The 27,176-nt window shown below is 43.1% G+C and overlaps 3 protein-coding genes across 5 annotated transcripts; 2 read left to right on the forward strand and 1 right to left on the reverse strand.

Annotated features, from left to right (window-relative positions):
• On the forward strand, positions 1 to 8,731 carry cdc5l (CDC5 cell division cycle 5-like (S. pombe)). The gene is made up of 19 exons (XM_027280866.1): positions 1 to 230; positions 1,984 to 2,087; positions 2,167 to 2,328; positions 2,416 to 2,543; positions 2,631 to 2,730; positions 2,816 to 2,942; positions 3,025 to 3,116; positions 3,206 to 3,350; positions 3,431 to 3,622; positions 4,410 to 4,558; positions 4,648 to 4,819; positions 4,911 to 5,075; positions 5,183 to 5,263; positions 6,308 to 6,559; positions 6,640 to 6,747; positions 6,834 to 6,923; positions 7,010 to 7,141; positions 7,260 to 7,340; positions 8,434 to 8,731. Exons 1-19 carry the CDS (start codon positions 186 to 188, stop codon positions 8,545 to 8,547), a joined length of 2,439 nt encoding a protein of 812 aa, XP_027136667.1. The 5' UTR covers positions 1 to 185; the 3' UTR covers positions 8,548 to 8,731.
• A 2-nt stretch (positions 8,732 to 8,733) lies between these two features.
• supt3h (SPT3 homolog, SAGA and STAGA complex component) lies at positions 8,734 to 18,495 on the reverse strand. Its single transcript, XM_019266930.2, has 12 exons — positions 18,392 to 18,495; positions 15,513 to 15,616; positions 12,143 to 12,227; positions 11,861 to 11,947; positions 11,663 to 11,759; positions 11,445 to 11,581; positions 11,282 to 11,357; positions 11,039 to 11,151; positions 10,852 to 10,956; positions 10,641 to 10,769; positions 10,483 to 10,572; positions 8,734 to 8,847 (listed from the first exon to the last, which is right to left on the reverse strand). The coding sequence occupies exons 2-12, from the start codon at positions 15,602 to 15,604 to the stop codon at positions 8,806 to 8,808; spliced, it is 1,053 nt and encodes a 350-aa protein (XP_019122475.2). The 5' UTR covers positions 15,605 to 15,616; positions 18,392 to 18,495; the 3' UTR covers positions 8,734 to 8,805.
• On the forward strand, positions 14,688 to 22,487 carry runx2a (RUNX family transcription factor 2a). 3 transcript variants are annotated; one of them, XM_027280868.1, is made up of 6 exons: positions 14,688 to 15,467; positions 20,541 to 20,731; positions 20,821 to 20,980; positions 21,728 to 21,832; positions 21,916 to 21,981; positions 22,065 to 22,487. In XM_027280868.1, the coding sequence occupies exons 1-6, from the start codon at positions 15,419 to 15,421 to the stop codon at positions 22,439 to 22,441; spliced, it is 948 nt and encodes a 315-aa protein (XP_027136669.1). In that variant the 5' UTR covers positions 14,688 to 15,418; the 3' UTR covers positions 22,442 to 22,487. The 3 variants fall into 3 exon arrangements, with proteins under 3 accessions (XP_027136669.1, XP_027136668.1, XP_027136670.1); XM_027280867.1 differs by lacking the exon at positions 14,688 to 15,467 and adding an exon at positions 18,348 to 18,476; XM_027280869.1 differs by lacking the exons at positions 14,688 to 15,467; positions 21,728 to 21,832 and adding an exon at positions 18,348 to 18,476.
• The last annotated feature ends 4,689 nt before the right edge of the window (positions 22,488 to 27,176 follow it).

Consider the following 27,176-nt stretch of genomic DNA (forward strand, 5'->3'; position numbering starts at 1 on the left):
ACTCGCAGTAGAATAACACCCAGAATACATTTCGGCGCAGCCGTTGAGTCCTGCGACACGCTCATCGTCGCGTGAGAGTGTTTGGACTTTGTCTCACCTGTGCGCGTCATTTACCTGCAGAACCGGCTCCGAATCGGGCTTAACAGTTTCACCGAGGAGAGGAGAGACGGAACCGAGCCGCCAGGATGCCGCGAATCATGATCAAAGGAGGCGTGTGGCGCAACACGGAGGTACGGCTAGCTGCTAGCACGATGCTAACTCTCCGTTCAAAGTCTATGAGCTGAAGTTAGCACGAAGCTAACTCTGCGTTCAAAGTCTATGAGCTGAAGTTAGCACGATGCTAACTCTACGTTCAAAATCTATGAGCTGAAGTTAGCACAATGCTAACTCTACATACAAAGTCTATGAGCTGAAGTTAGCACGATGCTAACTCTGCATTCAAAGTCTATGAGCTGAAGTTAGCACGATGCTAACTCTGTATACAAAGTCTATGAGCTGAAGTTAGCACGATGCTAACTCTACATACAAAGTCTATGAGCTGAAGTTAGCACGATGCTAACTCTACATACAAAGTCTATGAGCTGAAGTTAGCACGATGCTAACTCTGCGTTTAAAGTCTATGAGCTGAAGTTAGCACGATGCTAACTCTACATTCAAAGTCTATGAGCTGAAGTTTTAGCCGCTTTAGCTTGTTTGTTGTGTTTGTGCTACTTCCGGCGACCTCCAAGGAGTTTGATCGTGCTAATAACAATAATTAATAATAATTAGCAACATGTTTAGTTCTGATAGATGTCTGCGACGTTAGCAGCTGAGCTAACGATGAGTCTGATGAGCTGTGTGGCTCATCGTGTTTATGAACTGTGGTCAAAGATGCTCAGGACTCAAACTCTGGATTACAAAGGGAATAACAGATATATCCTTTATTGATCCCGAGGGAAATGCAAGCAGCAGCAGCTGAAGAAGAAAACTTTATTCAATCTTTTTTTATTTACATCCAAACACACACACAGTACAAAGGCTCATAGTTTGGGGGTTGGTGCCTTGCTTAAGGGCACCTCAGCAGTGCCCAGTCTCCACCTTCCATCTTTTTTGGTCCATGCTGGACTTGAACCCGCCACCCTTCGGTTCCCAATAGGGATGCACCGAAATGAAAATTTTCGGCCGAAACCGAATATGAAATGCGGTTGTTAAATTTTTCACTATTGCATAAAATAGCCTAGAATAAATTTGTATGTAACATGTTTTTTCAAAGAAAGTAAATGTTTATTTAATATCCTTCAAATATCCCAGTAGAATTTCCAGTTAGTATAATTATTATTTCATAAATGTTTTCTTTTTTTCAAACGGGTCGGGCACGGATGGAGTTGCGGTGCCGTGCGTAGCTTTGCTCTAAACTGCAGCCGTCCCTTGTTCCCGTATATAGGCGGATGCTTGGCTTTCAAACGGCTTATTAACCCAGAAGTGCTAAACGATTGAGCTGAGGAACCCCCTCTAGAAATGTTGGTGTTGCATTCATTGCAAACCGCTCTCAGAGGTTTTAAAGTACTTCCAAACTGCCGACATTTTAGACAGAATCCAGTCAGGTCCTGCGATAGACATAAGAACTGACATAATAAAAACAAAGAGATAGATCTCAATTTAAATATGCACCGAGAGATTAAACTCTAAAAGGAGGAATATCATCTTGAAGCATCAGATATCTCCAGATACACGATTACTCTGAACATATCATTAATAACAAAGAATATTTACTGATGCTTACAAAAATAATCCAGTTAAAGGCGCTATCTCTAGACTTTACACAGACACACAGAGAACAGGTAAACACTGTAAATGTTTCAGGTGTGAGCTAAAAGTCAGTGACAGCAGAATAAACAGAATAAACTCTGAGGAGGAAAACATCCACACGTGGACTCTCGTGTCACTTTGTCCATGATGCTGAGACGTTTGAAGAAACATAATACCTGTCTGTCTTTAATCCAGGATGAGATCCTCAAGGCAGCGGTGATGAAATATGGGAAGAACCAGTGGTCTCGTATCGCGTCCCTGCTGCACCGCAAGTCTGCCAAACAGTGCAAAGCCAGATGGTGAGTCTTCATGCGACACACGTTTATAAAAAAAAGTCAACCTTCAAACAGTTTTTCACCGTCCTACGCTGGTCTGCAGGTACGAGTGGTTGGATCCGAGCATCAAGAAGACAGAATGGTCGAGAGAGGAGGAGGAGAAGCTGCTCCACCTGGCCAAGCTGATGCCGACACAGTGGAGGACCATCGCTCCCATCATAGGACGCACCGCCGCCCAGTGTCTGGAGCACTACGAATACCTGCTGTACGACTTCACACGACTTGTGACGCGCTGTTATGGAGTGTGTTTTTAAATGCTGTTCATTCAAAGTGTGTGTGTGTGTGTTTATAGAGACAAAGCAGCACAAAGAGACAACGAGGAGGAAGTGGGAGACGACCCCAGGAAGTTAAAACCAGGAGAGATCGACCCAAACCCTGAGACCAAACCCGCCAGACCCGACCCGGTGGACATGGACGAAGGTCTGTTAACGCACCGATGAGACTTTTTCCAACCCAGTGGACAAACCCGTCATCAGTTATGTGTGTGTGGCTTCTTACGGTCTATAGATGAGCTGGAGATGCTGTCCGAGGCCAGGGCTCGACTGGCCAACACCCAGGGCAAGAAAGCCAAGAGGAAGGCCAGAGAGAAGCAGCTGGAGGAAGCCAGGTGAGACGTTTAATCATGTCTGAACACCTGATGCTCTAAAAAAAAACAATAAGAACCTTCCTGACTGAGTGTGTGTGTGCTGCAGACGGTTGGCGGCTCTGCAGAAGCGCAGAGAGCTGCGAGCTGCCGGCATCGACGTTCAGAAGAAGAGGAAGAAGAAGAGAGGCGTCGACTACAACGCTGAAATCCCCTTTGAAAAGAAACCTGCACCGGTAACCCGCCGTTAACGGTTAACGTTAAAGCAGAACCAACAACGTCAGAACAACGTTTGAGTCCGTGTTTGTTTCCTTGAAGGGTTTCTACGACACAAGCATGGAGCAGTACGTCGCCCTGGAGCCGAACTTCAAGAGACTCAGGCAGCAGCACCTGGACGGAGAGCTGCGCAAGTGAGTGCAGAACACACACACACACACACACACACACACACACACGGTGACCTTCTTCATTCATGAACTGTTTTCTTGTCCGTCGGTAGTGAGCAGGAGGAGAGGGAGAGGAAGAAAGACAAGCAGAAGATCAAGAAGAAGAAGGAGAGCGACCTCCCGTCTGCCATCCTGCAGACGAGCGGCGTCGCCGAGTTCACCAAGAAACGCTCCAAACTGGTTTTACCGACCCCGCAGGTAACCGCCGCCTGTGCACGTTTACCCGATGCTCCTCGTCCACGCTCCGTGTTTATCCACGTCTAATATTTCGTTCACAGATCAGCGACGTCGAGCTGGAGGAAGTCGTCAAACTGGGCGTCGCCAGCGAGGTCGCCCGTCAAGCCGCGGAGGAGAGCGAGAGCGGAAACTCGGCCTCCTCCGCGCTGCTGTCGGAGTACAGCGTCACCAACACCATGGCAACGGGGCTGCGTACCCCGCGCACACCCGCGGTCCAGGACCGGATACTGCAGGTAACACACACACACACTGAACATGTGGACACCTGGTTTATTGAAGGATGAAGTTTAGTTTCTGGAAACTTTCCGTGGAAAGTTAAAGTCAGGAATTTTCAACATTCCAACAGATTTATTTGTAAGTGGAACTTTATCAAGTTTGCACACTGCCGATATTCTAGAAAGATTAAAGTACTGAGGCAGCTTAGTCCTCGTCTCCCTTACGCATCCGTCCGATCGGACCCTCTACGAAGGACGTTTGGTTTCCCATGACGGAGGAGGAGGAGTCCCCGTGTGTCGGCTGGAAATAAACTGAAAAAGAAGCCAGTTGTTTTTGTTTGTTCTGAACTATTGAAAACTAAAAATTGAACTGAGGTGGACATTGTTTATGGGTTTTCCGTGGTGTAAATATATTTTTTTTTAAAAGAGAAGTGGTATCTTGGTTTGTTCACAACAGGGAAACCTAATATCGGCCGATAATATGAAGATAAAATATATTTTATATATTCAAGTTCCCTTTTTGTTGTTTGGTGAATTTTAGGTTTATTCCCATAAATTCCTGGAATTTTGCCACCGTAATGAGCAGTGACCTGCTGTCTTACTGAATCATCCGTCTGGTTGTACCGTGTACGGAACATAAGTTCTGTTTGTAGAGAGGACGCCAACCTGAAAACATGAAAGATTTAAACCAACTTTGGTCCCAACTCTCACATTTAGAGATTCATGTCTTTGTTTTCCCAAATATAAAATGTCGTCTTGCGTACACAGTTTGTGTCAAACACGTCCCGCCTCTCTGCGTCCGCAGGAAGCTCAGAACCTGATGGCTCTGACCAACATCGACACGCCGCTGAAGGGCGGCCTCAACACTCCGCTCCACGAGAGCGACTTCAGCGGAGTGACGCCTCAGCGGCAGCAGATACAGACGCCGAACACCGTCCTCAGCACGCCGTTCAGGTAACTGTGTGTGTGTGTGTGTGTGTGTGTGTGTGTGTGTGTGTGTGTGTGAGACAAACCAGCTGCTAACGTTCGCCGTGTCTTGACAGAACTCCTGGACAAGCTCCGGGGCAAGAAGGCATGACGCCTCAAGCAGGAGGAGGAATGACCCCACGCGGGCCGGTGACCCCGGGTTTGACCCCCGGCCGCACGCCGCTCAGAGACAAACTGAACATCAACAGTGAGGACCAGCTGGCTGACCCCGCCTACGCCAAACACATGGTAAACACACACACACACACACACTCTTTCACACATGTGACATTAAGAGTGATAGAGAAAATTAACTCTTGCTCTCTCGCTCGTCCCGCAGCAGAGAGAGAGCCTGCAGCAGCTGCGGCAGGGCCTGATGTCACTTCCTGTTCCCAAGAACGACTTCGAGATCGTTCTTCCGGAAAACGCAGAGAAAGAGCTCGAAGAGACGGAGACGGACACGGGATTCGTCGAAGACTCTGCAGACATCGAAGCACGCAAGCAGGTAGGTACGCACACACACACACACACACACTTTAGAGTCACAGCAAGTGGACAAAGACAAAACAGTGATTCAATGTGTGTGTGTGTGTGTGTGTGTGTGTGTGTCAGGCTCAGCGGGATGCTGAAAGAGAGAAGGAGCTGAAGCTGCGACACACTGCCGTACAGAGGAATCTCCCCAGACCCACCGAGGTAACAAACACACCCTCAACAATCTGAACACCGCTGGTACTCGAGTATTCGCCGTGTCCGATGTCCGATCAGTAATCTAGTACTTCATCACATGACTGACTTTAAAGAGGTTTGTGTCACACAGAGCAAAAAAATCTGAAGTCGAGTTGTCACGATTCCGGGTATTATCGCGATACTGCGACCTTTTTTTATTATTATTATTATTTTTATGAACTGCACTGTATTTGTACAAGTTATAGATACTTATTAATGACTTATAATGTTGTTTGGTGCATGATAAACAGAAGACTGCTGAAGTAAGAATTAGACTGAAACAACGAGTTTGGGTTTTTTGAGCAAAATTAGCCACTGACAACGACGACGCGGCAGACTCGCTGCTCGGGCCCGGTGCTTCTGCCGTGGTGAGCGCGTCGTCTCGTGTTTCTGTCTGTAAGCCGTGCACGTCTGGGCGAGACAGAACTTTAGCTTGTTGTTTGTTTTGAAGTGAGTTTCTCTCGAAGCGGAGCTGTCTTCACGGAGTTCGTTCTTGCCGCAGAAACATACAGCCAATCATATCCCTGGACGTCACCAGTAACAGGAAAACAGCCAATCATTCAGCAGCTGTGTAGTTCGGTTGCAGTAGTTTCCATGTTGGTTTGTTTACAAAGGAGTAGCATGCAGTGAGAAGCTGAGAGGAGAGCAGAGGCGGAGACTGGCACCGGTAGTTTAGTAATCCACGGTTGGACCGTCGTGTAGAATTTCTAGTATAGTAGGAACCGCAGCACATGGCGGTGTGTCTGAATGTAACCGCTGTGAAACAATCGACTTTTTATTTGATTTACCGACTTTATCGAGGCCGGTGCTCGCTCGCTCTCATTCACTGTCGCTCAGCCGAGTTAAACTTCATGAAGTAAACAAAGTCGGAACCACAGGTGGAGTTTCAGAGTTTAGATGGTCTCCGTCTGAGCGTCTCACTGTGTTTTTTGGCAGATAACACAGGGTCGTGTCTGAATGCAGCTGCAGACTGACTCTGTTTTATCGTTTTTATTATCGCCATGATTTCAGGTGAACGAGTCCGTCCTCCGTCCCACCTCCATGGAGCCGCTCTTGGACCTCCAGCTGGCCGAGGAGCTGATCAAACAGGAAATGATCACCATGCTGCATCACGACTGCCTGCACCACCCGTCGGCCAACGCGGGCAGTCAGCTGCAGCGCGGCAAAAGCAGAGGCCCCGCCTCCACGTCGAACAACGCGTCGCACATCGCGTTCCTGGAAACACACCCGTACAAACCGGTCAGCACGGAGGACATGGAGCAGGTAACACACACACACACACACAGCGTTCATAGTGTGTTTGATGGAGTTCATACGTGGTTATTAATGATGTCGATGAACAGGCCAAGGCGGTGCTGGCAGCAGAGATGGAGGTGGTGAAGGCGGGAATGGGCCACGGTGACCTCAGCATGGAGGCCTACAGCCAGGTGTGGGAGGAGTGTTACGGACAGGTGAGAGAGTGTTTCACATTCACGTTAAATCAACGTTTGTTCACGTTAAATCAACGTTTGTTCACGCGCTCTGTGTCTCTCTGCAGGTTCTGTATCTCCCCTCTCAGAACCGATACACCCGAGCGAACCTGGCCTCAAAGAAAGACCGCATCGAGAGTCTGGAGAAGAAACTAGACGTACGAACACACACACACACACACACACACGGCTGATCTCATCTTCTAAACACTGACCCTGTCACTGTCCATCCGTCTCTCTACAGGTGAACCGTGGTCACATGACCGCAGAGGCCCGCAAAGCGGCTAAACTGGAGAAGAAGCTGAAGATCCTGCTGGGGGGGTTCCAGTCCAGAGCGCTGGGCCTCCTGAAGCAGCACAGTGAACTCTGGGAACAGGTACGACTTCCACCTGGAGGAATTTTACTCCCAACATGAGCCGTGAAACTTTAATTAACGAGCATTTTATGAATGATTTATTGTAACGTGTGTGTGTAATACTCATTGTGTCGACCAGGTGGAGCAGTCAGCCACGGAGCTGCAGACGTTTACTCAGCTGAAGAAACAGGAAGACACTGCCATCCCCCGGAGACAAGAGGTACACACACATGGAAATATTCCAAGTCGTAAACTTTCCATGGGAATTAATGTGAATTGGCCTACACAGTGCAGTGTGTGGATGTGATGAGGACTAGCAGATATTCAAGTGTATGAATCTGGTTTTAGTTTAAATTTCCTGTTCTGTGTATTTAGGACCCGAGCACGGCATGCTGGGCGAGGCCCTGTTGGATTTCTAACGTTTAACAGTAAATCGCATTTTAGACGAAAACTCATGAAAACTTGCCTACCCTCCCAAAGTCGGGTGTAAAATTACGCATTTTGGGGTTTTCAGGGGTGCCCCTTGCCACGGTTTCATCCACGTGTACGAAACTTGGTGGGAGTATGTAACATGCCCAGACACAAAAAAAGTCTCTTGGTGCCCCAGGCGGCGTCCAATTTTTGTCAAATTTGGCCTTTTTAGTGTTTTTCGGGTCATTTCCAGGGGTCGCATTGGAACAAACTCCTCCTAGGAATTTTATCCGATGTGTTTGAAACTTGGCGTGTGTGTTCTCAAGGCCTCGACAATGAAAAGTTATCATAACCAGAACTTTTCATCAGAGGGCGTGACGGCATGTCAAAGTCAACGCTGCCGATTTTTTCGGGGAAAAAAAAAAAGAGACTCCATTTACTTTTGGGCTGATTTTCAGGCAAAAAGTGTGCGGTAGCTTCAGACAAAACTCAAAACATTTTTAAGACTCCACAGTTAATTAATAATTTGATCTGTCGTATCTGTACTTTTTCCAAAGTTACAAATATTCTGTTAAACTCCACCAGGCACGTCTCCGTTTTATTCTCCACGTTGATCAACGTTAACACTGAAAGGTTGTAGCAGGACAGTCGGCCTGTAAATCAGATTATAGACCGATAATCTGACACGTCAACTATAAAACCAGTTTCACTCTTAAAAATCTAAGAGACCGTGCACTTCTCCATACAACACTCCACGATTCTACATGTGTAAATATATTTTTCTTTCGTCTGTACGTGGTGTTTTATTTTGAAGGTTGTCTGTGTCTGACCTCGCAGAGTTTCTTTCCGTTGTGTTGAATGGGACCTGTTCTCACCTCATTGTTTTTGTCTGTGTGTTTCAGGCTCTGCGGGAGGACGTGGAGAGGCAGATGGAGAGAGAGCGAGAGCTTCAGCAGAGATATGGAGAGCTGCTGATGGAGAGGGAGGCGCTCATCAACAGCGCTCAGAAATATTGAACACACACACACATGAAGCTAACTGTGAGAAACAAAGCCGCTCTTCTGATTCGTCGTTACTTCTGTCAATTTTCACATACGCCCCGCCTACATGTTGCTATGACGCCACCAGCTGAGTTTGGAGCATGCTCAGTAGTCCTTTTGTGTTTCTGTATTAGTGACCAATAAAGTTTCTTTTCAACGACAGAGTTTACAGAAAAGTCTTTATTAGAAACAGTCGAACAAAAAAAATAAACTTCATGAGAAAGTGTCGAGTCTTCAGCAGGCGAGGAACGCCATCCCACTCCTCCAGTACGCACTCTGGGAACGAGAGAGAGGTGATCAGTTACAGACGGATCCGTCAGTGTTCATTTTGTCAATTTAGTCTTAGTCAGGTTTAGTCGACTAAAATGAGGAATGATTTCTGAAAGAGTCTCAAAATTTTAGTCCAGTTTTTGTCAAAACATTTGAGTTTTTTTTTTGTTTGTTCATTAATTCCAGTTCACTTCCACAGCTAACACATTGATTATTTATTTTCTTCCCGCACATATTCCCATCCATCAAAACGAGGCATTGTGACTTTTTCTCTGCTTCTAAATTAGGGCTGCCACGATTAGTCGAGATTATGTCGCCGAACAAAATCGTTGACAACTCATTTAGTAGAGACGCACATGCGCAGTAGTGGTAATCGGCGTCAGGCTCCGTCCGCAAGCTTTACAGCGCCCGACAGAGGCAGAGTGGGTCGTCCACTAATCAGATGATCGGCGGTTCGATCCCCGACTCCTCTGGTCTGCATGTTGAAGTGTCCTTGGGCAAAATAGTGAACCCCAAATTGCTCCCGAAGGCTGCGCCATCAGTGTGTGAATGCGTATGAATGCCTAGCTCCTAAAACGGATGAGCACTTGGCACCTTGCATCGTAGCCAATGCCATCAGTGTGTGAATGAGATATGTAGTGAAAAGCGCTTTGAGTGGTCGGGAGACTAGAAAGGCGCTATGTAAGTACAGTTCATTTACCATTTCCTCTCCGGGACAGTCAGTTTACGTATGATCCGATTAATCGAAAAAATAATCAGTGATTAGTCGATTATCAAAATAATCGTTTGTGGCAGCCCTATTCTAAATAATGGAGCACACGTCCAGTCTCATGATCGCGCTGTTTGTTTCAGCCATAGGTGCGAGAGCAGCCAGAGGATCTCAAACGTGTGGCGTTGACGTGACGTTGCTACAGTAAAAGAAGTGCTGGCACAAACACATGACAGCAGGACTGGACTTTCTAGACTAAAACAAGGAGGACGTTTTTGTACTTGCATGACTTTTTCATCTCATTTTTATTCAACAAAAACACACATTTTTAGAACTTTGTGTCGTCTTAGTCCAGAGAAAAAGGCTCGTTGACGAACATATTTTGTCTGTGAGCAGTCCTCGGCCAAGACGTGAATCGCAGGCGACCAAATGACCCCGAGGAATCTTTAGGTCTGCCTGTGATCCGATTCGTCTTTGCTGATTTTTAAAATGAGGCAGGACTGCCAGGATGATGTCACGGACACGCGACAGTCATTTTTAATTTACAGAGTTTGTTGCGTCAGTAAACATTTTTTGGGAATCTTTCAAATTTCAGGATGTGGACAACCAGCCACTTTTTTTGTTCACATCCATGTGTACGCTGAGAATTTTCAAAACTGGAAACTTTCCATGGGAATAAACCAACTTAAATATAGTTGGGGAAATATATTTTATCATCATCTTGACTAAAACAACCAGATTTCCTGCAGGTCCACTTGAATATTTTCAAAATACCCGAGCTTAACTTTCCATGGACAGTTCCCTCTTTGCAGACCTGCAAACACTGAATGAAATCGAGGAAGCCTGAGGTGGATTTTTAGTATTAAAGTCTCATTTTCTTCAACAACTGATTAGAATTGACTTGTAAATAAGACGTGTGTGTGTGTACGTACTGTGTGTCTGTAGTTGTATCTTCTGATCGCCTCTCTGATGTGACAGGGCTGGATGGCTCCACTCGGAGGTTCAACTGTAGCCGGACAGCTCTGAAACAGATCGGACGGTTTAATGTCACGAAAATATTCAAATCCACCTGCAGATGACACACACACACCTTTTTGCGTTTCCTCTGTCTCGCCCGGCTGTCCAGACTGCCGTTACCCTGTAGGAGGGGCTTCGATGAGTGGGAGGAGCCTGGTGTGGAAGGGGGTGTGGCTTCAGGTGAGTCTGGATCCTTCTTTACCTGGTGGAGAGAACGATTCAATTAGAGGCTATGATGACTGTTTGGAACAGGTGTGTGTGTGTGTGTGTGTGTGTGTGTGTACCTCAGTGTGTGTGTTGTACTGGATGTAGCTGGCAGAGATCACATGACTGATGGGATTAGTCTTGGCCGCCATTTCCTGTTTCACCAGCAGCGATAAATCCACAATCTGCAGAAGAAGAAGAAACAGAAACGTGACGCAGACAAAGACGTCGACAGGATGCGTTCAACAGCATCACTCGACGCGTTACCTGGGCAACCGTCTCATACGCCAGGTACGACAGGATCTCCATGGCGATGCTGTTTGGTTTGAGCTCTAAACTGCTGCAGTCGAGCCAGTCCCGAAACTTTGACGCTTTCTTAGCTGGAGACAGAAACAGACGAGACACATTTTTTTATTTTGACACTGGAGAGAAATTCTGTTTTTTAAAATTTTCTATGTATTTTTAGACACATTTTTTATGAGTGCACTGAAATTTTAAACTGATTCTCACCAAAGCTGAGCTGCCGACTCTCGCAGAACTCCGAGTACTGAGCCTGGTCCATGGCTCGAGTCTGACGCTCCAAACGCTGAAGAGACAAAGACGTAACGATCATCATCATCATATTTAATCTGAAGTGTACAAACACACTGAAGACACCATGATGACGTCTGACCTCCATCCGCTCTTGTTTAACAGGGTCGACCTCCTGCCGCTCGGCCAATGACAGGAGGTCGCCGGTCTGATCCATCCACACCAGAAAGTCCTGAGCCAATCGCTGCCTGCGCTGGTTCCCGCCTGCTGCCGCTGTCGCTGCACGACACACGGAGAAGAAATAAAATGACAAAGTAACTCGTGCCTCAAACACTTTTATGTGTCGCCGTGTGTGTTTACCTGTTTCCTGCTGCGCGTCGTCGTCCTCCAGACTTTTGAGCAGTTTGGATTTATAATCTCTGAACTGGAGATATTTTAATAATCTCGCCACCTTCCTCTGCGTGAAGGGAAAACAGAAAACGCTTGTAATTTAATTTTAAAACCGACCTCAATATTTGAGTGAGGTGTGTGTGTGTGTGTGTGTGTGTGTGTGTGTACCTTGTCCCTCCTCATCAGGAACAGGATGTCCTCGGCTGAAATGACCCTCGACCCACGAAGAGTCGCCCCCTCGCAGGCCTGATGCAGCTTCAATAAACCAATCAGCACGCAGCTTTAGTTCCACTCATTTTGTCATTTAAAGGGTCAAAAATCAGAATCAGACATTTACTGACAGGTCTGCAGACAGAGGAAGCAGTCTGCGTGATAAGGAGTTACATATTGATGATGTTTGACTGTAAGTGGAGCTGTTAATAAAAAGGAAAGTGACTGTTTTTACGTTACCATGGTGATGAGCTGCGTGTGCACGATGTCTTCCACCAGAGCTGCCGTCTCGTGCAGAGGCCGGCGAGCGTCTCCCAAAGCAAACCTGACAAACACAAAGATACAAAGTATGACTGAGAGTTGTTTCAAACTTCTCATCGAGCTGCCAAAATGTAACGAAGACAAATACAGACAAGCGATGCCGAAATTTATCATTTATACGTAAAAAAATAAAAATCCCAGGAACGTGTCAGAATATAAACATGAAGCATAAAGTATTTTTATGCAGTATATTTTTAATAAAACATTTAATACAAATTTTCTGCGCATTTCACATTTTTATACTTAAATTTAACTAAAAATCAAAAATGTGCCAAAAAAACATAACTAAGCTTTAAAAATGTGCAGAAAAAATTTAATATCTTCCAAATGTTTCACTCTAAAAATGAAAAGAATCACTCTAAAAATTAGAAATGTGCAGAAAAATTTAAGTCTAAAAATGTTTAATTTGCAGAAAAATGTAACTAAAAATCAAAAATGTGCCAAAAAAACATAACTAAGCTTTAAAAATGTGCAGAAAAAATTTAATATCTTCCAAATGTTTCACTCTAAAAATGAAAAGAATCACTCTAAAAATTAGAAATGTGCAGAAAAATTTAAGTCTAAAAATGTTTAATTTGCAGAAAAATGTAACTAAAAATCAAAAATGTGCCAAAAAAACATAACTAAGCTTTAAAAATGTGCAGAAAAAATTTAATATCTTCCAAATGTTTCACTCTAAAAATGAAAAGAATCACTCTAAAAATTAGAAATGTGCAGAAAAATTTAAGTCTAAAAATGTTTAATTTGCAGAAAAATGTAACTAAAAATCAAAAATGTGCCAAAAAAACATAACTAAGCTTTAAAAATGTGCAGAAAAAATTTAATATCTTCCAAATGTTTCACTCTAAAAATGAAAAGAATCACTCTAAAAATTAGAAATGTGCAGAAAAATTTAAGTCTAAAAATGTTTAATTTGCAGAAAAATGTAACTAAAAATCAAAAATGTGCCAAAAAAACATAACTAAGCTTTAAAAATGTGCAGAAAAAATTTAATATCTTCCAAATGTTTCACTCTAAAAATGAAAAGAATCAGTCTAAAAATGTTTAATTTGCAGAAAAATTTAACTAAAAATCAAAAATGTGCCAAAAAAACATAACTAAGCTTTAAAAATGTGCAGAAAAAATTTAATATCTTCCAAATGTTTCACTCTAAAAATGAAAAGAATCACTCTAAAAATTAGAAATGTGCAGAAAAATTTAAGTCTAAAAATTTTAAATTTGCAGAAAAATGTAACTAAGAATTAAAAATGTGCCGAAAGATTTAACTCAAAAAATGAAAAGTGTAGAAAAATTCTCAGTACATATTTACTTTCCATGCAAATGTTCAATATTTTAGCACATATTTTTAATGTATGGTTACTGTGTTATAGGTTGATTCTAATGTATGTTTAATGTATGTTTGCATTGCTGTGCTTGAATTTTCCTTGGGATCAATAAAAATATCTGTCTGTTTATTATTTTATCCCATATGATCATTTAGGGTGTAGGGAGCAACTTGGGAACAATAAATGTAGTCAGCAGGAATAATAACAGTGTCAGAGGAGTGAGAAGAGAAACGCCTCGTAGCACTGAGCTCGTGAATCGTCTGTGCTGCTGATAATCGTATAAAGACGTTTAAGATTTCATCACGAGTTACAGTGACTAAAACACACTGACCCAACCCGAGGACCCAGAACTAGAACCCAAAGGTACTTTAAGGGTGTTTGTATTTATTTTATTTTATTTTTGGAGACGATCGTTGATCATTTCTATATATGTTTTACTGTGAAAAGAAAGTGATGTCTGTGTATCAAATACGCAACAAACGGAAAATTAAAAACACAGTTATGGAGAAAAATATGTTCAGGATGAGATGAGAAAATTTTACATTTGACTGTTTTAGTTTAAACACATAAAACATAAAGTCGATCTGACCCAAACAGTTCAGCTCCATCTCCGTTAACATCCTATAAAGTCACATCTAAAGCAATAAAACTATAAATATAGATCTGCTGCATACACACATGTCTCTCTATTTCTATGTGTGTCTCTTTTACACATTTACACACACACACACACACTTACACACACACACTTACACACTTACACACACACTTACACACACACTTACACACACACACTCTGACCACAGTTTGGTCGAACCTGGATTTGCATCCACAGAAGCCACTTCCAGGATCAGAGGCTGACCTGAACCCACATCCTGATGCCCACCCTCCATTGTTGACTCAACCCCACCCCTTCTGCGCCCTGATTGGCTGCCTCCGCGGCTGTCAATCACACAGGTGAAACGTTGGTTTGGGGTTGCGGGCGCGTCGGCTTCAGGCTGAGCGTTGGTTTTCAGGTTTTGGGGGTTTAGTTTGGTTTCAGCCTCTCTGACCACCGACACCATCTCTCTGCAGCGCACACACACACACACTCGCACACACACACAAGGAGGTGAGTACCCCCAAACACACACACACACACACACACATACACACACTAAGAGAGGCCATGCATGTGGCTCCTTTTATCAACTTTTAATCTCAGATTTATTTCTCATAATTTGTTCTTGTGATCAAATATTTGGAAGAAAACTTCTTTGCAACTCGTTTTGTTAAATTAAATATTTGTGTGTTTGTAACGTTTTTTCATTTTAATTAATCTGACAGATTTTCCGTCAGTAAATCCAACAATCGTCTGTGAAACGTTACATTAGATTAAACCTTGTTGTCTCCTCTCACCAGTAAAGTGCAGGGATACTGCTGTACACAGAGATGGAAATATGATTATGTTGTATACAGTATTAACAGAGACATGTCGAGCTCGTGCAGCAGTGGCAGGTATTTAATTAAAGTTAATTGAAAGGAAAAAAGAGTTTTATACAACATTTTTGCCTCTTTAACAGATGATAAAAATCTGAGTTTAAACTAAATATAGCCACTGAAATATTCATATTTATATATTTGTATATTTTTTGTGTTTTTTTTTAGTGTGTCTGAGTTATCTGACAAACTTGTGGGATGTTTCTGTTGTAACTGAACGCGTCACAAACTTAATCTGATCTAACTTAATCCCTGTTTTGATGTTTCTTTGCATGCACAGGGTAGTTAATCAGAATCAAAGGTTGATTCAGTTTGAAGACAGTTTGTTCTCTGCAGAAACGTTTCCTTCCCGTGCTCATCGTGTCTCTGTCGTCTGTTAAAACAGGTTTCTATGGCTTCAAACAGTCTGTTCAGCTCCACCAGCCCCATGCTGTACTGGGGTAAGTCTGCATGTGTGTGTGTTTTTCTGTGTGTGTGTGTTTTACATCATGCTCTGTAGCTCTGGAATGAAACTGGTCCTGGAGACTGGACGGTCTTTAGAGCTGGAGGCGGCGGAGCCGGCCATGGGACTGCTCATAACCACAGAGGCCTGAAACAAAGACAGAAAAGTGTGTCACCATCACAGCATGTTTATATTCTGCAAGGAAAGGAGCTTCAGTGCTTCCTTTCCTATCTCCTTTAGCAGAGGACACACCGGAGCATCCTTTAGGAAAGGAGACAATGCCGACGCACCGTTCAGTCACTCACCTTTGTGACAGGTGGACTATATTCTTGACAATAAAGTCAGATTCATACATCCTGCATGAAATAACAGACGTATCCGAGAGGCGCGTTTTCTCGGCCGTCGTCGAGGTCGAGGAAAAGTGTTTAGGAAAGGACACAGGAGGCGATCTGATGCTGCCTCATTAATCAGCTCATTCAAATACTTTATGAGTCTCGCGCTTCACAAGCTGATGTTGCTGCAGCTTAATTTACTTCACGCTGCAAAACAACCCAATGACTGCTTCATTTATGTTCATTCATTAAGGTTGATGTCGTTATTAAACATTTAATTTCATGCTTTCGTGTAGCCGTCGTCACAGACAAATCTCACGGCAGAACGTCACCGATTTAATGATTTACAACGAAGTAAAAAACGAGTCACTTCAAACTTTATGTTGTTCTTCCTTCTTCCTTGAAAAAACTCAAAAGTTCAGCCTGATTTCCAGGAAAACCTTCAAGACTTAAGCCTCATTTATTTCTTCACTGCGTTCATATTTTAAAAATCATGTCGTCTGTTGACGTCATGGATGTTAACGTGGCTCCAAAATAACTCAGGAGGTAAAGCTGATCTGATGATCGCCGGTTCGATCCCCGGCTCCTCCACTTGTTGAAGTGGACTTGAGACTTAAGGACTTGGACTCAAGTCGACGTTTTTATGACTTGACAAAAAATGAAATACTTGACTCGGACTTGGAAGTTTAAGACTCGGGACGTGACTTGAGACACGATGACTTGAGTGTTATTCACATCATGTTTTCAGTGTGAATATAAAATGTATTTATTATTATTTTTAAATTTTAAATAATGTTGATGATTACAGTGCGATCAGATTCTGCAGCTAAAATTACAACAATACGCCAAAGGTGACTTGACTTGACCAAGAAAAAAAAAATACTTGCGACTGACTTGTAGGGATGGGAATCGAGAACCGTTTTTTGTTGAGAACGGTTCCATTTGTTTCAATTCCATGGCAGTTTATCTAACGATTCTCTTATCGATTCAGCAAGCACGACTAATTACGCCACGTAACTTACACAAGTTTCCACGTGCAGTCCATCAGTATAACATGTCACCCACTCGGTTCAAAGCTCCAAGTTTGGCTGCATTTCACCAAAACAGACGTCAACAAGGCGACTTGCAATCATTGCAAAGTGGAGATAACACAGCGTCGGGAGGGAACACGACGAACAGCAGAAACATTGCGCACACAACATGTAAATTTTTAAATGAATGTCGTGTTTTTTTTTTATAACGGAAGGTATTACACATCGTTACTATTATCCAGGCTGTGGCTCTTTTGACCTCGCTGTTGGTTTTGTAAGTCGTGATACTTCTAACTAACAAAGTGATGCTGATCAAACTGTTTGTTCTTTCTCCTTTTTTCCCCCCAAATGAGAATCGATAAAGAATCGAATCGTTAAGCAGAACGTCAAAGAATCGAATCGTTGTGCAGAATAAAGGGATCGAACGTTAAGCTGAATCGATAAAGATCGAATGTTAAGCTGAATCGATAAAGTATCGAATCGTTGAGGCGGAATGATAGGAATTGAATCGCTAAGCAGAACGACAAAGAAACGAATCGTTGCGCAGAATGATAAGGGATCGAATCGTTAAGCAGAATCTATACAGAATCGAATCGTTGAGCAGAATCGATAAAGAATCGAATCGTTGAGCAGAATCGATAAAGAATCAAATCGTTAAGCAGAATCTATACAGAATCGAATCGTTAAGCAGAATCGATACAGAATCGAATCGTTGAGCAGAATCGATACAGAATCGAATCGTTGAGCAGAATCGACAAAGAATCGAATCGTTGAGCGGAATGATACAGAATCGAATCGCCAAGCGGAACGACAAAGAATCGAATCGTTAAGCAGAACGATAAAGAATCGAATCGTTAAGCTGAATCGATAAAGAATCGAATCGTTAAGCTGAATCGATAATGGAATCGTAAAAATCTGATCAGTTCCCATCCCTACTGACTTGTGACTTTAAGGTTAAGACTTGAGACTTGCACATGTGACTTGGTCCGATGTCTGCAGTCCATGTACTACTTCTAAATATCCACCCAGGTGCCAGTTTATCAGGTGCACTTTGCTCAAACTTGTGCAGTCTTCTAAAACAGTCGTGCACTGATCATGTTGAGGTGTTGGCTCCTTTCATCGCCTCGGTCTGCAGCTTGTGCTGTTGTTTCGTATCATTCAGAACAAACTGGACTTTAGAAGCTCCACGAACAAACAGCTGCATCAACCTGAGCCGGTTTAAAGCAACAAACTTTAGTGTGAATGGTCAGAATCGACCACAGACAGCTTCAAATGTGTCTGCACTGTGAACAAACGAGTCAGCTGAGCAGAGAGCTTAGAACAACAAGATAGCAGAACACACACACACACCTGAACACACCTGAACACACACACACAGGTGGCGCACAGGTGGCGTGACCGCAGTAACTTCCCCTCCGGCTGTAAATCTGAATAATAAAGCAGCTCCAACATATTCAAAGCACGAAGCGAGCGGGGAGGGAGGAGAGGAGAGACGGACAGGAGGAGGTGCAGAGGCCCGGAGGACAGACGGAGACACAGACACGATGTTAGAAACTCACCGTCGTCGTGCTGCAGCTGCTGACACTTTGTTCTGTCGGCGCAAGCTGATGCTGTGTTTAGTATCAGGAAGCGCAGGGGCTGATGGTAGTTGTAGTTCTCCTTCTTCTTCTGCATCCTTATTGTTGCATATACTGCCCTCTTCTGGACTTCTTTACTACTTCCTTTTTTTTTTTAAATTAATTCGAGATCTCGAGAAAACGAAACTGATTTCAAGTGCGCCCGTATTACAGAATGTACGGCTAATACATGTAGTCCATGATACGAGCAAACCGGTTACCACTGTAAAATCTGTTTGATCCATAATTTCTGACAAAGGTTTGTACACTTGATCTCAGGACCATCCTGACTGTTCACTCACTCAGTATCAAGCATATTTACCAAATCATTTTGGAGAAATTCAGCCTCAAAGTTCATTATTTTGAATGTGCAATATTTACTCCACTGTAAAATCTGTTTGATCCATAATTTCTGACCAAGGTTGATACACTTTGGCTAATCCTCACCAGAGATGTATAAAGTACTGGAGTAACGGAGTGGAGTAGAAGTACAAGTGCTATATCAAAAAACTGACTTGAGTAGAAGTTGAAGTGTTCATTAAACACCATACTTAAGTAAAAGTACTAAAGTATTCAAAAATGTTTTGTACTTAAGTATTGCAAGTAGAAATATGTAAAAAAAATGCTACTCAAGTACTGAAAGTAAAAGTACAAGTAAAAGTACAAGTACAAGTACTGTTGTTTATATTATTTCAAATATTTATTAAGGCACAACTTCTAATGTTACAGTGTTACAATGTTCATGGTAGAGTTCTGTGATTTCCTATGGTCTGTGAATGCGTCTGAATGAATGCAGAGCGAGGGGGTGGGGCAGCAGGCAGTACTCCAGTTGAGGGGGGATGGGGGGGGTGGCATCCCCCCTCGGGGAAAAATGGTCAAAATCATCCCTCTTCTAAAACGGTCATCCCTTCTTCCATCCTTTATGGCATTTTATCAATGCATGTGAAAATTACTTATATTTAACACTGGAAATAGAATTACCATTCGACATTTAGGGGGGCTTTATGATAATCAGAGGACTTCAGGGAAGGAGCGGCGGGGGAAAATGACGTTATTGGCATTTGTTGTTGTTTTTTGAGACTTATCTTTTATTATTTTGTTTTGTAATACAAATTAGAGCGACTTCCAAGCATAAAACTAATTAAAGAGGCAGTGGGCCAAATGACCTAAACGTAACACAACAACAAGAAAACAGGGGACTCGAGGCAGCATTGGTGTATCTGAAGTAAGACTTCAGCATAGAAGTCCACTGTAGCATTGTCACATGAGGAATCACCATCCTTAAATAACACAAGAGTGTCCATATTATAATGTCTGTGGGATTACTTGTGAAGCGACCTCACCACCTTCATCCTACTTTAGATTAGATTAGACTTTATTTATCCCACAACGGGGAAATTCACTTGTTCCAGCAGCAGAAAAAGTGTAATATACACTACAGAAGTCAAATAAAAAGGGCAAACACACAGACAGACAGAAGTATCTTTCAACCTGTACAAATGAACAAAAAAACAACAGCCAAGTGTCCAAATGTGCAAGACAAGTCCTAAAGGTAAAAGTGGCATGATACAGAAAGATGGAAGACAACTTAACAACAGTGAGGTAGGACAAACAAGAACAAAGAGTCTGAAAATGAGACCATTAAGTCGCATGTCATGAGTGAAACTGCAAAAACTTTCCCTATTTGTCATTGTACTTCTCCACCTCATTCATCAGACTGTGTGATATTTTCTGTAATGCCGTTACCTCGGTTATTGGCATATTTTTAGTTAAAATACCGACTGGAAGAGGGTTAGTGGTGGATAAGATCCAGTAACTAAGTAGTTTGTCGTTGTAGCAGCTATAATTAGTCATTAAGAAGGGGTGACATACAAATCATGGACACCAATGTGGCAACGAGCTTCAAATAATTGTTCATGTTTTGTTTAAAAAGCACATTTTTTACAGTGAAGTCAATGTGGACCTGCCAAAAATGTGAATTTTTATACAACTCACCTGTTCAGATTATATTTAGGCTTAAAGTTATGCAGGATTAAGAGCGTGGAACCAGGCATCATATAATAGTTAGATATAAACTGTTGCTTCCTCTCAGATCCTGTGGTGAAGCGTCGGCCAACGCCATCATCCACCAACCGCCAACTGGACGACCAGGAGGTGAGGTCCCCGCAGCAGCGCAGCACAGCGCCACCTAGAGGCCTGGTACAGACCGACAGCCCGAACTTCCTCTGCAGCAGCCTGCCGCAGCACTGGAGGTGTAACAAGACCCTGCCGAGAGCCTTCACCGTGAGAAATCCTCCACCCATTCGTTAAAGGTCATATTGGTGTAAAGGGTCAGTCCTAAACACTCTCTCTCTCTCCTCTCCATCATCAAGGTGGTTGCCCTGGGCAACGACGTGCCAGATGGCGTGGTCGTCACAGTGATGGCCGGCAATGAAGACAACAGCAGCGCCGAGCTACGCAACGCCACAGCGACCATGAAGCAAGGCTACGCCCACTTTAATGACCTCCGCTTCATAGGTCGCAGCGGGAGAGGTGAGACAGACTGATGGACTCCACCTTTTACAGTTAAATCACTTAAATGACCTCTAATCGGTGACACGGCCCTCAAATAGTTCAGGTGCTACTACTACTACTACTACTTACTGTGGCGTCCCTCAGGGCTCCGTGCTGGGTCCAGTTCAGTTCTCCATTTAAATGCTCCTTAAGGTGACATTATTCGCTTCTACGCAGATGATACCCCGCTCTACCAAAGAGGACATCACAACATTTCCTGCAGCTTAAAGTTGACGAGACAGAGAAATTAGTCTTAGGTCAAGATTATGAAAATCTTGGCTGACTGTCCTTTTCCGTAACTTAGCATTGCAGAAACTTTGTTGTCATTTGTGTCACGCATTTATTTTGAAAACCACTCGGCTGGATTGCTGTAATTTGTTGCTCTCTGGCATCAGTAAAAACAACTCTCTCTCGTCTGCAGCTCATCCAAAGCTCTGCTGCAAAGAAACACGATCACATCACACCGATTCTGTATTCCTTACACTGGCTAGAGCTGATTTTTAAAGTTATGTAGCTGATCTTTTAGTGCCCTACATCACCTCCAGATTTAAACACAAAGGTGACAGTCAGAGCTCCAAGACTGTGGACGGACCCGAAGTGGAGATCAGGGCTGCAGACTCTACAAAATACGCTCCTATAGAAGGGCCTTCAGTTGATATTTTTATGTGTTTTATGTGTCACACTTTATTCTAAAGGTGCTGTATAAACAAAGTTCTCTTTTTCCAGGCAAGAGTTTCACACTTTCCATCAACGTGCTGACGTCGCCCCCTCAGATCGCCACCTTACACAGAGCCATCAAAGTGACCGTGGACGGACAACGGCTGCCGAGACCAGCACCACACGCTGAGATGACAATTTTACAGTTTGATGATGAAGCTTTCAGTCAGAGTGATTTTCTTCTTCTTCTGTTTCAGGACAGAGGCAGAAGGAGGTGAAGTCAGGAGTGTTCAGGTCATCCAACAGCAGCGCTGCATCACCAGGTATCATTTAAATCCTTTTTGTTTAATTTATCTTCCACCACGTTTGGTTTTGTCATCTTCATCTCGAGCTCATCTCTCTCCAGACTGCAGATCCTTCTCCTCCTCTCTGTGGACCAATGAGCCGTCCTTCCTGGGCCATGTGACCTCTCTGTCTTCCTCCTTCACTCCAAATCCCAGAATGCACCACCTGCCCGCCCTCTCCTACTCCTCCCAGCCGACACCGTACAGCTCCTACCTGTCCTCTCCTCCTCCTCCTTCTGCTCCTCCTCCTCCTCCTCATCCTCCTCCTCCCCCTCCACTGAGCCACAGTGGTCCGTTCCAGTCGGGCAGCTTCTACTACGGACCGAACCAACCACACCAACCCGCGGGGGAGGACCGCAACGTCACAACGCTGAGCAATTATATTGAAGGGGCGTGTCTCTCTTTAAGAGGGGAGGAGCCTGTCTGGAGGCCATACTGATGATTCAATTAAATAAAATAGTTGACGAGTTTGGTGAATTTTGACTTTGTTTTTCACACTGTAAGAAGAAATCGTTGTGTCCTGATGTTTTCTCTTATTTAAAATATGTATTTATTATTTTGTTGTTTGTTTTGTTTGTGTAAACGATAAAAAACATTGATTTGACAGATTTGACACTCAAGTTTAGAGTTTCTATCTCTGACATTTTTCTCATTCATTCACGTTGTGTGTCAGAAGTCTGGATCTTGCGTTAGAGTCTAAGTCCTGTATACTGTCCTCATATGAAAACACTTTCAAAGCTAGACAGTCAGCTGACACTGGATGTCCTTCAAAATCTAAAAGGCCTGACTTTCTTGGTGAAATTAAGGGGAGCACCGATTTATTTAGTAAAACTGAAACAAAGCACAAAACATAACACAAATTAGGATTTATTAAGACAGCTTAGCAAGACACTAATCAAAGACAATGCAGGAGCAGATGCAGCTCACAGGCATGCTAATCATGAATGAAATGACACATGGAGCTCTTAGAATAAAACAAATAGAACAAACACACGTTTTAATGAAAATACACTTTTTAAAGGTTACAAAAACAAGAAGGATTCCAGATTACAATTTCCACTCTTGTTAATTCACACTGGTTAAGGCTTATGGCTATGATTGTTTTACTTATATTTCCATTACAAATCATTGATCTGCTACAAAAAGGATAATCCCAATTAAAATGCTACAAAAGCCCATGCAAGGATTTCATCTCCATACTAGCATGCTCCAACACAAACCTCTGACTAAATATAAAGAGTTTATACTACGACACCAAAGAATCAGATGTAGAACAATGATTGAAATGTTTTTTTTCAGTGTGTGATGGAGGTTTAACACAGCACTGACTTTTCACCAACATCCAGAGTATTTCAGAAAGTCAAAGAAACTCTGATCAACATTTTTAGATCAACAACGGATCAAATGAAACGTCCAAGTGAAAGCGGTCGTTGACAAACCACAGGAAATGATCAGCAGACTTTGCACTTCTTCACTTCAGTTTTCTGCTTCAACAATCTGTTGGGATAAACTAGAAAAACTGAGGATTTGAAAAAGCTCAGAGATTTATAATCTGACATTAATAACAATGATACTTAAGTTTGGAGTCACAATTTAGTTTGTAGACGTCAGTGAAGCTTCCATTCAATCCAAACTTTCTACAGGTTTGATCTTCTTGTTTCTGTCACAAACAATCATCTGTTAAACTGGGACAAACGTCTGGTAGGGTGAGATATGGTCAGGTCGCAGGTCCAGGTCCAGGCCATTGGCTGAGTGTGGAGCAGAGGGAGTGGAGAGTCTCAGTGTGTCAGCACAGCAGAGCAGTCAGATCCACTGATGATCCTCTGTCACATGATCCAGAGGAACACACATGATGATGGTGGACTTGACATTGTGTCTGACAGTGGAGCTGACTCAGAGCAGTTTCGACTGCAGCGCTGACAGTCATCTCCACTTGTTGTGATCCTCCGTCAGTCTCCTGCTGGATGAAGCTCTCCTCTCCACTCCACCTCCCAGTACATGGCCCAGTCAGAGCTGATGCTGCTGCTTCAACCTCTCTGGATCATCAGGACTCAGCTGATCCTCTCTCAATATGACCTCCACCTGATGAGAGAAGCAGACAGACAACAGAAGTCATGAATCAGTGTTTCCAGAGACTCCCTTCATCAGCTGTCAGTCAGTGATGCAGCACATCCAGTATAAAGACCAGCAGGACTTCAGTCCTGTTCAGACACAAGTGGAGCGGCTGTGTAGCGTAGCCAGCTTCCTGTCAGTCTCATGTTAACGTGTTGGACTGAAGCTCACAGACCTGCATCAAGTCTGTTGACTCTGCACATTTCACTCAAGTACACAGTGGAAATAAAGTGCTGACAGTCCCTGAACGCATCATCAGTGCAGAAACAGAGAGACATTCACTGCTCACGTTCATTCAGCTGTGGCCTGGACTTCAGCAGAGGTTCTGCTCTGTACAAAGACCACATGCTCACTAAATGTAATGATGCTTCTTTGCAGGCTCAGTCAGACTGATCTGAGAGCTGTGACAAAGATGAACTGATCAGTTCTTTAGTGTTGGAATGAGAGAACAAACACTTTGAGATCAGATCTGATGAATGAGGACCACTGTCTCTGTACATCTTGGAATGCTGTCAGCTGGAATCAGCTTTATTTCCTGTAGACATGAAACAACAACAGTCGCTTCACATCAACCAAAAACACATGACACAACGAGCTTCTGGCTAATCTGATTGGCTGACGTTCTCCTCTTCGTCTTTCGGTCCAATCCTGAAGCCTGTCACCGTTCTCCCTCACAGCTTCACTGAGGAAAGCAGCCGCTGAGAAGGTCGGAGGTTTACAAAAATACTGGATCTGTGCTTTGATACTAACTGTGTTTAGTACAATACTGCTGAGACAAACATGGACTGACTGCAACCCTCTACTGACCTCAGAGTCTGCAGACTGCAGTGTGGACCTCCACAAGATCAGACAGAGGCTCACTCCTGAATCCTGCAGGTCTTGTTTCAGGTCCAGCCTGTCAGATGGGAGGGGTTGGACTTCAGAGCTGAGGCCAGAGAAGCACAGCTGATCTCTGACAACCTGCACGCCACAATCGAAAATAGAAAATGATGTTGATAAAATCCATTTATAATCAAATCAGATGTTCAGGTTTGAAATGTGCAGCTCAACATTACATGTCCTTCAAGGAGCTTTTCTCTAAAATGAGTAGAGTGACTTTGTCATTGTGTTTTGTGGATCATCATAATGTCAGCCTTCTACAGACATCATCCAAACGTCAGCACAACATTCAGACAACCATTCACGTCAGCACACATTAATAACATGCTGCTGATCTGTGTGTGTGTGTGTGTGTGTGTGTTGAAATCAACAGAAAGCAAAGAAATATTTCTACTTCAACAACAATTCTAAACATTCATTGACTTTAACCACTAACAGAGACATTTTCTACAGTTTTCTTTAAGAAACACAAGTCTTGTGACTGCAGACTAAATAATACAACAAACATGAAAATATGAACAAAAGACATTTACAACTTGATGGAGTAAGTTATGTCTGAACATAAATTAGCTTCAATTGTTAATAAACATCAGATCTACAATAGTAACAGAGTCAGTGAACTGACCCCAGAGTCTTCAGTCTGCAGTGTGGACTCTCCAGAAAATCACACAGCAGCTTCACTCCTGAATCATACAGGTTGTTGTCACTCAGGTCCAGCTCTGTCAGATGGGAGGGGTTGGACTTCAGAGCTGAGGCCAGAAAAGCACAGCTGATCTCTGACAAACTGCAGTTCCACCATCTGAATAAAGAATAATGATGTTGATAAATACATTATAATCCAATCAGAGGTGTTCAGGTTTGAAATGTGCAGCTCAACATTACTATGTCCTAATCAATGAGCTTTTCTCTAAAATGAGTAGAGTGACTTTGTCATTGTGTTATTGTGGATCACATAATGTCAGCCTTCTACAGACATCATCCAAACGTCAGCACAACATTCAGACAACCATTCACGCACACACATAATAACATGCTGCTGATCTCAGTCAGGTCGGGAATAATCATCAAATCGGACATTTCTTCTGTTTCTTCTAATTTAGAACAATTTTATGAAAAATACTGAGACAGATGTTTTTCTACAGAAGTCCAAAATGTCCGACATGAAATAAATAAATCAGACTTCATGAAATAAATAATAAGTGAAGTCCAAACAAACTGGTTAACACGTGCCCTGCACTTGTGATGCTCTCATTTCACAGCACAGATTAGACTATCCTCATCACCACTGTCATCTCCATCAGCACACAGCTGACATGACTGTGGAGCTTCACCTCAATCATCTTTAGAAACTGGATCAAATGTGCAAAGTGACATGAATGTTGTCTTCCTCTGAAATGTAACCGGGACCTCTCTGTAGAAATATAGTGGATTTATTTAAGCTCCTGTTTACTGGCGAGAGCACAAAGGGACATCGATTCCTGAATGGAAGCATCATTACATGTTGAAGTGATCAGACACGATACTTCAAACACTGTGGTGTGTGTGTGTGTGTGTGGTGTGTGTGTGGTGTGTGTGTGTGGTGTGTTGTTAGTTCTGAAGGTCTGTATAAAAAGACATGTTTCCTGAAAAGTTTGTTCTTTTCATGTTTCATGTAGAGATGTCTCACATGAAACTAAATAATCTTGGTTTCATGGCAGCACATTAAAGGATCAATCCTTCAGTTTCTTAATAACATGAATCCAGTTTGAGTACAGACTCAATTCAAACTGTTCACACTGACAAACTTTAAAAAGAGCTGCTGTGATGTGCTCAGACAAACACAGAAAACAAGAAGACTGAAAGAAATGTCAAACTTCTGTTCTGGATTTAAATTTGGTAGATATACACTGTACAAGAGCAGAACACATGAACTGACCTCAGAGTCTGCAGTCGACAGTTGGGACTCCCCAGTCAGCAGACAGAAGCTTCACTCCTGAATCAACAGATAGATGTTTCCACTCAGGTCCAGGGTGTGTCAGATGGGAGGGGTTGGACTTCAGAGCTGAGGCCACGACTTCATAGTGAGTCCTGAGAGTCCACAGTCATTAAGTCTGTGATGACAGAAAATAAAAAGTTAAAGTCAAATAAAATTGACATTTTATTCTAAAAATGGACTGCGTCATTTTGCATCACAAAGCACATCA

The sequence above is a fragment of the Larimichthys crocea genome, chromosome VII (genome assembly GCF_000972845.2).
Source record: "Larimichthys crocea isolate SSNF chromosome VII, L_crocea_2.0, whole genome shotgun sequence".
NCBI classification, from domain to species: Eukaryota; Metazoa; Chordata; class Actinopteri; family Sciaenidae; genus Larimichthys; species Larimichthys crocea.